Source organism: Ovis aries, chromosome 14 (genome assembly GCF_016772045.2).
Source record: "Ovis aries strain OAR_USU_Benz2616 breed Rambouillet chromosome 14, ARS-UI_Ramb_v3.0, whole genome shotgun sequence".
Classification (NCBI taxonomy): domain Eukaryota; kingdom Metazoa; phylum Chordata; class Mammalia; order Artiodactyla; family Bovidae; genus Ovis; species Ovis aries.
Window position 1 is genome coordinate 46,583,438 of NC_056067.1, and position 10,559 is coordinate 46,593,996.

At 41.3% G+C, this 10,559-nt stretch overlaps 1 protein-coding gene across 6 annotated transcripts in view; it reads right to left on the reverse strand.

Moving 5' to 3' along the window:
- ZNF793 (zinc finger protein 793) overlaps window positions 1-9,963 on the reverse strand; it is a 35,339-nt gene extending 25,376 nt beyond the window's left edge. For 5 of the 6 annotated variants that reach the window (XM_042230902.1, XM_042230901.1, XM_015099980.3 and 2 more), the window contains exons 1-3: window positions 9,923-9,963; window positions 8,388-8,529; window positions 2,684-2,729 (exon numbers count right to left, since the gene is read on the reverse strand). In XM_042230902.1, coding sequence (XP_042086836.1) covers window positions 2,684-2,698 — 15 coding nt within the window. In that variant the 5' untranslated portion in view covers window positions 2,699-2,729; window positions 8,388-8,529; window positions 9,923-9,963. Of the gene's footprint in view, window positions 1-2,683; window positions 2,730-8,387; window positions 8,530-9,797 lie in introns of all 6 variants that reach the window. The other variant, XM_015099981.3, reaches the window with a different exon arrangement.
- Between the last annotated feature and the right edge of the window lie 596 nt (window positions 9,964-10,559).

Genomic DNA, 10,559 nt, shown 5'->3' on the forward strand with positions numbered 1-10,559 from the left:
ATAATAAGGACAAATAGTCTATTTCAAGCACTTTACACATATTAGTTCATTTAATTTACTCTCTGAAGTAAGTGCCATTATTCCCATATTAAAGAAAACTGGGGCAGAGAGGTTCAGGGACTTGCCAAAGTTGTACAGATGGTAAGGATGGGGATTCAAACTCAGCAATTCAGTTCCAGGTTCTGTGCTCTTACCCAGTATATGGTGCCGCCTTTCAGACACAAGGAGGCAAAAGGTACAGTCTTATTTCAGTAGAACAATCAAACAGCATCTTCTAACTTAAGCCTCAACAAGGTCACCTGGGACTTTGGCCAGAAAAGTTTTAGTTAAGTGGGAAGAGAGGATTTTGGACTCAAGAAAGAATGAGAAGCAGGAGTGGACACATTAAGAGCAGGGAAATCAATTCAGAAGCTGAAGGAGATCAGGAGGGAAAGGAAAGGACTTTTTGGGTTATAAGCAGTAATGGTTTCCAGGGTTGAAGTTACTGACAATGGTTGTAGGGACAAGGAAAAAGACCTGGGAAAGGGGGCAGGCATGGATATGTTTCCAGAAAGAGATGCCCTTGCTTGAGAAAGGACTCCGAAATGTGGGAATGCAGGAACTCAGGGGCTGAGAAGGAGACCTTCACCATCTCCTTTACCATCAAAAGTCAGTGAGGAAGGTGGGGGAACTGGTGACATCTCACACTGAGACTTGCTGAGGATAAGATGTTCAACTGTTTGCTGCAAAACTAGCAGAGACACTTAAAGAGAAATGACAGTCATTCAAATAATGAGCAGTTCATCGTTTCCTCAATGTAGATACCTTGGACCAAAATCAGAACGTCTATAAACTTGGAGGAATCTTTCTGCCCCCCACCAGCCCCACCAAAAGAAATATTTGTATTTTTACTTTCTTATAACGGAAATTGAGCATTTCCCTGCCATTACATGTGGGCCACAAAGCACAGAGGAGTTCAAACTTCCTGCAACTTTGATAGAAAACATTGTTACATCATTGGGAGGCTAAGACCTGGAGAACTGAATTTTGTTGTGGTGCTAACACTCAACTCCAAGGGAGGAGTTGAACCACTGTTGAAAACATGCTTCTGTATTTGTCAGTGATTGTTAAAAATTCTGTTCACTCTCTCCATGCTTCTCACACTTTCAAGCACAAATGGATCATCCAGAGCTTGTTAAACAAAGATTCTCAGGCCCCACCCACAGTTAACCTGATCCAAAAGGTCTGGGTGGGGTTTGCCACACTGGATGTTAACAAGCTTCCAGCAGGTGCCTATGTCCTGAGACCACACCAATAGCAGCAGTGCTGCCCTAAGAAGGTTGCTCTCAAAAAGAAGTGCCCTGAAAAGCTAGTTTTTTCCTGGAAATAACAATATGCTCCTTCCTTATGGCCAGTGGAAATCATGGGCCATGTCTGCCTGTTTGCTGGGCTACCAGGAAGTCCACTGACTCTCGTTGGACTCGCTCGTTGTAAATCTGTATTCCAACAAAGGATGTTTCCTGCATCGTTGCTTGAAATATCAAACCTGGACACTACCCGAATGTCCATAATATGGAGGGTGGGTTAAATATTCCATGCATATGATGGAGCATTATGTACACTGTTTAAAACAACAACAACAACAACATGGTTCTAGGTATAATGGTAAAACGTCTGCTGCTGCTAAGTCGCTCCAGTCATGTCTGCCTCTGTGTAACCCCATAGATGGCAGCCCACCAGGCTCCCCTGTCCCTGGGATTCTCCAGGCAAGAACGCTGGAGTGGGTTGCCATTTCCTTCTCCAATGCATGAAAGTGAAAGTGAAGTCACTCAGTTGTGTCTGACTCTTTGCGACCCCATGGACTGCAGCCCACCAGTTTCCTCCATCCATGGGATTTTCCAGGCAAGAGTACTGGAGTGGGGTGCCATCGCCTTCTCTGGGTAAAATGTCTAGGATAATTGAATTGGGCAAAAAGGGGAGAGTAGTATGTATAGTAAGTATTTGATCATTATGTGGAGAAAGAGATTGTGGTGTTCCACCCAAATCTCCCTGCAGTACCGAGGTACTTCTCCCAGCTGCTAGGAGACACCTGGCTATTGCAGGTGTGAAACCTACTGGGAATTTCCTCTGGCCAAAGGGAGCTACTCTAACCAATGTTATGTCCCCTCCTGGGGCAGCCTAAACCAATGACTGGTTGATTTCAGAATACAAAGGCTTCCTTGCCTCCTATTCAGGACAACATTGAGGACTATCCCTGGTGGCTCAATGGTGAAGAACCCTCCTGCCAAGCAGGAGACATGGGTTCGATCTCTGGATCAGGAAGATCCCCTAGAGAAGGAAATTACAACTCACTCCAGTAGTCTTGCTTGGGAAATCCCGTGGACAGAGGAGGTTGGTGGGCTACAGTCCATGGGGTGGCAAGAGTCAGACACAACTGAGCAACAAAACAACAACTACTACCAGCTATAGAGCATCTTATAAGATCAGCTGATGCCTCTGTTCAGCAACTCCCTCTGCCCACCTTGCCTCCTTCACTGACTTACAAGTATTCTAAGAGCCTCCCTAGTAAACTTCCTGTGTGCAAATTTTCATCCCCAAGTGTTTTCCTGAGAACCCAACCTATGACAAAGCATACGTGGTTGAAATGCATATATTTTCCAGTTTCCCCAAGAAGGGAAAGTAGGCTCATTAATGTCGCACTTACCTGGTACTCGATCATTTTCTGTTGTTCTTGGGAAAAGATCTGCAGCCTGTGAAGATGGGGGTGGAGAGGAGAATGGAGAAAGAGAACAGAGCTATGAGGGACCAGGCTTGTTTCAGAACTTGCAAATTCCCTATGTAAATCTTGGACAAAAACCCATGCTTTACATCATTGTGGTAGAGGGGAAAAAAGGGTGCCATTCAACTTAGAATGTGGATACATACAACAGACTTTCCAGGAAACAAAAGTTGCTACCAAGTAAGAACTGAAAGGGAATAAAATACAAACTCCTTAAAATTTAAACACCTGGCCCCAAGTATATTCTGGGAAAGAAGCTTCTATACCTGTTATGAAAATATTACAAAAGGAGCTCAAAGCAAAGTAAAATAACTGTGCAACATTAATAAAACTAACGGTTACTTAAACTGTGGTGCAAACAATTACTGAAAGGCTAAACTTTGCTATTCATCCAGCAGATTATTAAGTGTTGTCATTAAAAAAAATTTTTTTCCCCACCATTCTGTGTGGCTTGCAAGACCTTAGTTCTCTGACCAGGGATTGAACCCAGGCAATGAAAGTACCAAGTCCTAACCACTGGACTGCCAGGAAATTCCCTAAAAAATCATTTTTAACAGATGAGAGCAAACAATTGTTACTTTTAATTAAGATGTTTAATTAATGAAATAACTATAAGGCTTGAATCATTTTTTAAAAAGTAAATCATAGTTTAAGAGTATAAGTAAATTCTTTGAATGTCTAATGTCAGAACTATATTAAAATTATCAATGGGATAATTCACAATTTAAAAAAGTTTTTAAAATTAATTTATTTATTTTGGTGCTTCATGTAGCATGTGGGATCTTAGCTCCCAGACCAGGGATCAAACCTATGCCCTGTGCAGTGGAAGCAAGGAGTCTCAACCACTAAACCACTAGGAAAGTCCCAGTTTCCTCTTGACTTGATAAGGTTTGCTAGTGGTTTAATCTATATTACTGACTTTTTAAAAAAATCAGATTTATCAGTTATTCCTTTTTTCTTTTTTTAACTGATTAATTTCTCCTTTTGTATCTACTGATGTCTTCCATTTTTCGTGTGTATTTTCTAATTTCTTTGACTAAATGTTTAATCAAGACCGAAAATTAAAGCACAGAAAACTACCCACAGTTTGGCAAAACTCAACTGAAGAAACTATCCCACATAATCTCATCTGACCTTTCCACCTTGATTTTTATAAAAATGCAATATGATTTATATAATTTACTGTCACAGAATCAACAAAACCACAACTTAGCTTTCACAACATGTACGGATCATTTCATCAGGTTTTGACAGTTCTACTACTTTCTGACAGTCTATTTCTTTTTCTTCTCTCACTCCCAAATCCCTCACTATGACAGCGCTTTAGAAATCTATCTGACCAAAGTGGGACCCTAGAGGTTTCCTGTCTATGTGGTCATTTGTCCCATGATCTGACAACTCTTTGTCTGTAAATTGGTCAATCTCTCAAGATGTTTTCTTTGAGATTTAGAAGATCTGAGCTCTGGTTCATTATCTAACTCAACATTTTAAACAGATTGTAAGTTTCCAATGTGTAGCTTCTCTTTTTGTCTTTAAATATTTATTTATTTGTTTGGCTGCATCAGGTCTTAGTTGTGGCATGTGGGATCTCTTTAGCTGTGGTGCCTGGGCTTAGCTGCCCTGAGGCATGTGGGATCTTAGTTTCCCGACTAGGGATTGAACTTTCATCCCCTGCATTGCAAGATGATTCTTAACTACTGGACCACCCAGAAAGTCCCATAGCTTCTGTTTTATATATAACTAGGGCACACTCTTTTATTTATACTGATAAATACATGGGGGATAAAGGAAAGCTCTGACTAATCAATGAAGAAAGAAGGAACTAATCAACATAAGAGCAATTAGAAAAATCATCATTTGGCAACCATAACAGTGGTAACTGATTCAGGCAAAAGTCATTAAAGGATAATACTAACACTAGTGAATAAGGGACTTTCCCTGTGGTCCAGTGGCTAAGGCTCCTCGTTCCCAGTGCAGGGGGCCCAGGTTTGATCTCTGGTCAGGGAACTAAAAACTGAAAGATCCTGTGTGCCACAAGGTAGATCAAAGATCCTTCATGCTGCATTGAACTCGGTACAGCCAAATAAATAAATATTAAAAAAAATACTAACACTAGTAAATGAAAGTTTGAAGTTATTTACGTGGTCTCAAAAAATGCCCCCATAAGATACTTACTAACATAACTTGATAGTGGACAGCCCTGGTGCATATTACCTTAACCAAATGATCAAGGTGAACATTGCCACCAATATGACAAACCAACATCAGGCATCTCCTGACTTGGGACACTGAGAACACACCATTGCTCCAGTAGCAATCATGAATGTACATGACTCTAGACATGAGGAAAATCAGAAAAATTCAACAGATGGTCATCTTATAAAAATAACTGGCTTGTACTCCTCAAAACATCAAGGTCAGAAGAGGCAAAAGATGACAGAGAAAATATTCCAAATTAAAGGAGTCTAAAGAGATATGACAACTAAATGCAACATGTATTTCTGAATTATATTCCTGGGCCAGAAAAAAAAATGCTATAAAGGACATTATTGGGACAATTAAAGAAATCTAAATAACATCTGTGGATGACACTGCTGTAAACAAAGAATGTTATTCACCATTTCAGTTCTACAAGTATTAAGTCACTAGCCACTGCCAATGCCTACCAACAATAAGCCCTGAGGGAAAAAACAGGAGGCACTCTGTGCTTCGGATGAAGGGCACCTAGATAGTTAAGATGCATATCTAAGAAGAATTTCAAGGACCCCAGATTGTTCCATCTTCTAAACACAGAAAAGCCCTAAAATTATGAGATGTCTTTTCTTTGTGATTAGCGGTCATCTTTTCATGCTTGACTACATGTATTTCCCAGTCCCTCCAAAAAATCATATATATATATATATAGGCTCTCCTCTACCTCTTCAGAGCAATTCCTCAGAGCTATCTGAGAGGCTGTCTCCTGGGCTATAGTGCTTAGCTATATAGGTAAGACTGAATAAAACTCAATTCACAGTTTTAACGTTGTGCGTTTTTTTTCCTTTACTTCACACTACTATAATAACAACAATAGTAATATTGCTTCAATGTTAACTTTCCTGCTCTTGATAATTATCTTGTGGTCATAGAATAAAATGTTCTTGTACTCAGGAAATTTATATTAGGGGTAAAGGGACATCATGTCAACAACTTACTATCAAATGGCAGGCAGGCAACCTCATGAAGGTTCTTTTTTTTTTGACCATGCCCTATGGCTTGTGGGACCTTAGTTACCCAAGCGGGGATCCAACCCAGGCCACAGCAGTGAAAGTGCCAAGTCCTAACCACTGGACAACCAGGGAATTCCCTGGAAGTTCTTATTCAGGTCACTGCAGCCAATGGTTAGTCTCCAAAGGCTAAGAGATTTTGACCAGGGACTCTTAGGTCCCCCTCCAAATTAACTACAAAGAAGAACCAGCCTTAACTTGTTAACTTCATTAGCAGGATTCTGACTCCAAATCTACTCCAAACCAGAGGATCCACTTAAATGTTCATGTGTTTGGATCCCAAAGGAAGTAACAGAAAACAAGCAATCTCAAATGGCCAAGAAGTGCCATAGAATAAAATTTTACCCTGGTGTGTCTGGTTTCAGAATTTCAAGACAAAACTTCCACATTGTATGAATGGTTTTGGCTTCAAATAATTTCTATGATTCCATTTAACTCAAGTTCAAAAACAGATAAAACTAATCCATTGAATTAGACCCAGGGTGGCAGTGGTTATTGACTGATAAGGAAGGCTTCAGGGTGCTAGAAATGATGGATATCTTCCCAGATTTTTTTTTTTTTTTTGCTGTGTTTTGGGGCATGCAGGTGTCTTAATTCCCCAGCCAGGGTTTGAACCCAGGCCCTCTACAGTGGAAGCTGCTGCTGCTGCTGCTGCTAAGTTGCTACAGTCGTGTCCGACTCTGTGCGACCCCATAGATGGCAGCCAACCAGGCTCCGCTGTCCTTGGGATTCTCCAGGCCAAGAACACTGGAGTGGGTTGCCATTTTCTTCTCCAATGCATGAAAGTGAAAAGTGAAAGTGAAGTTACTGAGTCGTGTCCAACTCTCAGCGACCCCATGGACTGCAGCCTACCAGGCTCCTCTGTCCATGGGATTTTCCAGGCAAGAGTACTGGAGTGGGGTGCCATTGCCTTCTCCACAGTGGAAGCATGGAGCCTTAACCACTGGACCATGAAGGAAGTCCCTGAAGTGATGCATATCTTGATCTAGGTTGTGTTTCACAGTTCTCTGAAACATAAAAATTCACTGAGCTGTAGCTTTAACATAAGAATACTTGACTGTCTGTGTGTTATGCCTGGAAATGATCTGGAAAAAATGTTTGTTCCCTAAATAAAATGAAACAATCTGGATTCAAACTTAAAACAATTTTTTCACATGAGTCACTTACTACCACCCCATCATGTATGAATATTCCCTTTAATTAAAGTTCAAAGACAGACAAAACTAATCTGTTATATAAGAACTGGGAAAATGGTTCCCTATGGTAGGGTAGTAACGGGGAACGGGTATCATAGAGCTTTCAGGGTGTTATAATGTTCTGTTTTCTGATCTGAGCACATTACCCAGAGGTGTTCCCTTTGTGACAATTCATTGAGCTAAATATATATTATTATATGTATCTTATATCTCAATTTAAAAAATTATATTAAAAACTTAAAAAAAGTATTTTCTCCCAAACCTGGCACTAGGCATAGTATAGGTGAAGGAAAAGAGCAATAAGAAAAAGAAAACGCCCCAACTCCTTACCCATACATATGCGTGTTGAGTCACAGAAACTACCTGTTTTGGATTCTGTGCATGTAAAAAGCAGGAGCTATCTGTTCTAAAAATGAAAGCTTGACACTGATGGTTTCTAAAAGATGTTACCTGCCTTACTTCTTAACTTCCTTTGTTGCTTAAGATGATATACTCATGTTTTGTCTAAAGACTACAGAAGGATTGATTGTAATATTTATAAAAATAAATACTGTTTCAGCATTTCACCCTTTTATCAAGCTGATGGTTAAAATCTTATTTCCATTACATCTGTGATTTTGTCTCAGTCCATCTTATTCACCATTAACTTGATTTTAAGGTCAGTGAAGAACAGTTTTTACCAGTAGCTTTAACTTTTGTCTTTGTGGTTGGTTGTTATTGTGGTTTTATCTTTACTGAATTGTTCTACCAGGCTTTCATAAGGCACTGATTCATGGAAGTCAAATGTGCCATGCCTAAAAAAAAAACCCACAGAACAAGGCAAAAAAATTCTTAGAACACAGTAACTTCTAGGTCCAATTTCTTTTCTCTCCATAATTCATATTTTCCCCAGCCTTATAAAAGTATAATTGGCAGATAATATTGTGTAAGTTTAAGGTATACAATGCCCTGATCTAATCCATGTATACATTGCAAAATGATTACCACAGTAGGATTAGTTAACATCTTCATAATTACCTCACATAATTACCTTTCTTTTCCTTTCTTTTTTTTTTTTTTTGGTGTGGTAAGAACATTATTTTTAAGTTAAGCCCAGATTAAAATAATTTCCAAATGTTCTCAAGGTTTGCTCCTTCCACAAAATCTTTTACATTAGACTTAGGTACTTACTCAGTAAATTCTTTGTTTTCTAACCACAGGCAAAGTTACATCCATCCTAGCTGCCATGGAGTCAGAATAGATTTTTAGAAACCAGGCTCACTCTCAAGATGGTGTCACAGATGGACATCTCATTAGATTTTCTAGAAAGAACCTTAAAGGAAATATTAGGACAAATATGCATTAAATCCTTGGCAAAAGCAACAGAGGCCACATCGTAAATAACATGTTACTTTAGATCCTTTTAGAGTACTTTCATTAATGTAGGGAACAAAAAAAAGAAAGAAAGGCAGAAGGAAGTTTATTTTTGTTTTTCTTTTTTGCTTGTTTGTTTGGCTGCTCTGATTGGCTTGCAGGATCTTAGTTCCCCAACCAGGGATTGAAACTGGGACCTCAGCAATGAACTTGGGGAGTCCAAACCACTGAAAAGCCAGAGAATTCTTGGAGAGGGAGGTTTCAAAAATAGTTTGAGGTGGGCTTTAGCCTTCACAACTTAATGGAACTGGCTGCTAATCAGTTGGGGAATGTCACTCTGCAGAGAGGCAGCCTCAACTCCTTGCCTCTCCCATCCCCAACTTCTGCGTTTTGCAAGCCCCAGCATCAACCGGCAGTAAGCCTCTTAGTCACATACGTGGCGGGTGTCTCCAATATACAATTATCAGTGGCCCTTGTGGTCACAGATATCCCAGAATGTCCAAATATGACTGTCAAAGACCACTAGTCAGTGACTACAAAACTCACTGATCCACTCCGATTGCGGAACGGTGAATTAGGCAGATCTCTGATGGCAAACCCACACTGATCTCAAATGATATCCCAATGACTGGGAACCAATACTAACTTTCACTGTCCCACCTCCCCCCACAATGACTGACAGTCCCAAATCACTAACCCCCTCCTCCACTGATCCCGCTATTCCCCATACTCTGATCTACACAAGTCGGGTCACTGATATCTTCAGATTCCTCTGCAGCGACGATCTAAAGGGTGTCTCCATCACTGATTGCCTAAAGCGTTTCTCCAAACATCGATCCTCACTGACCACCCTCAGTGAGTATGAACCTCGAAGCTTCCACAATCACCAGCTTCAGGTACCTAAACAGAATTTAGAACCTCCAGTCCCTGACCCCTCAGGCTTCTGATCACTGAGTCCTAACGCCGATCAAATCAGAGTCTTCGAAGAAACTCACTTGTCCTCAAGACACTTGAAGATCACTATAAACTGACTTCCACGCATTCTGTCAGTCAAGAACCCTAGTTTATTGATTCCCACATACTCCCAATCCATCTTCTTCACAGACACTAACGCTGATTCCCATAAACCCGCCACCACAGACTCTCTCTCCCAAGAGGCTCAGACGCCCAATCACTTAACCCTTCAATCCCCTCAGTCTCTGACCCTTACGGGTATCCATGACTGACCCAGTCGGGCCACCGTAGTCGCCTGATCGCCATCCTACACACGTCTTGAATTTTGACTGTTTCTCACATTGATCTTTCCCATTTTCCCCGCATCCGCGCCCATAACCTGAAATTGACTGCCGTACCACGCTGCCTCTCCACGGTATGAGCTCTTCCCAAAACGAGTGGTCGTGCGCAGACTCAGTCGCATCTTTGAGGCTGGCTGCCGCCACCTGGCATCTTTCCAGAGAACAGGATTCTGGGTTTCTGAATGTTAAGAGAAGGTATTATGGCCGCGCCCACTAGCCAACCGCTTGCAGGGGGCGGCCATGTTTGAATCTGCACCGTACAGCGGATGACTAGACCCTTTGTTAGGCTATTAGGCTATTTTAGGGCGGGAAGAAGCAAGTGTTTCTGGGTCCCTAAACACAGATGTCACTGCTGCTTTTAGCATCTCAGAAGCCCAAACCTCCTGAGGTCAATATAGCGGCTCCCTGACCTGGAAATTAAGATTTCGTTGTCTCCAGAAGGGCAGACAGTGAGGTAAGATGGCCGCGTACGTTTTATACAGCTTAAGTGCGGTGTGTGCGGCCATCTCCCAGGAGGAACGTCCGTAAAGCAAGGTACAACTTTGTCTGGGTCAGCTTTGTATGTTGATGAACAGCGGAAGAGAGAAGCTTTTCTCTTGGGGAGCCTGAGGCCCCGGGAGGAAGAGGAGTCTTTACTAGGGGGGCGGAGCAGCAAGAAAGGGCAAATAGGAAGTTCTTAGCTGGTTATTGAAAG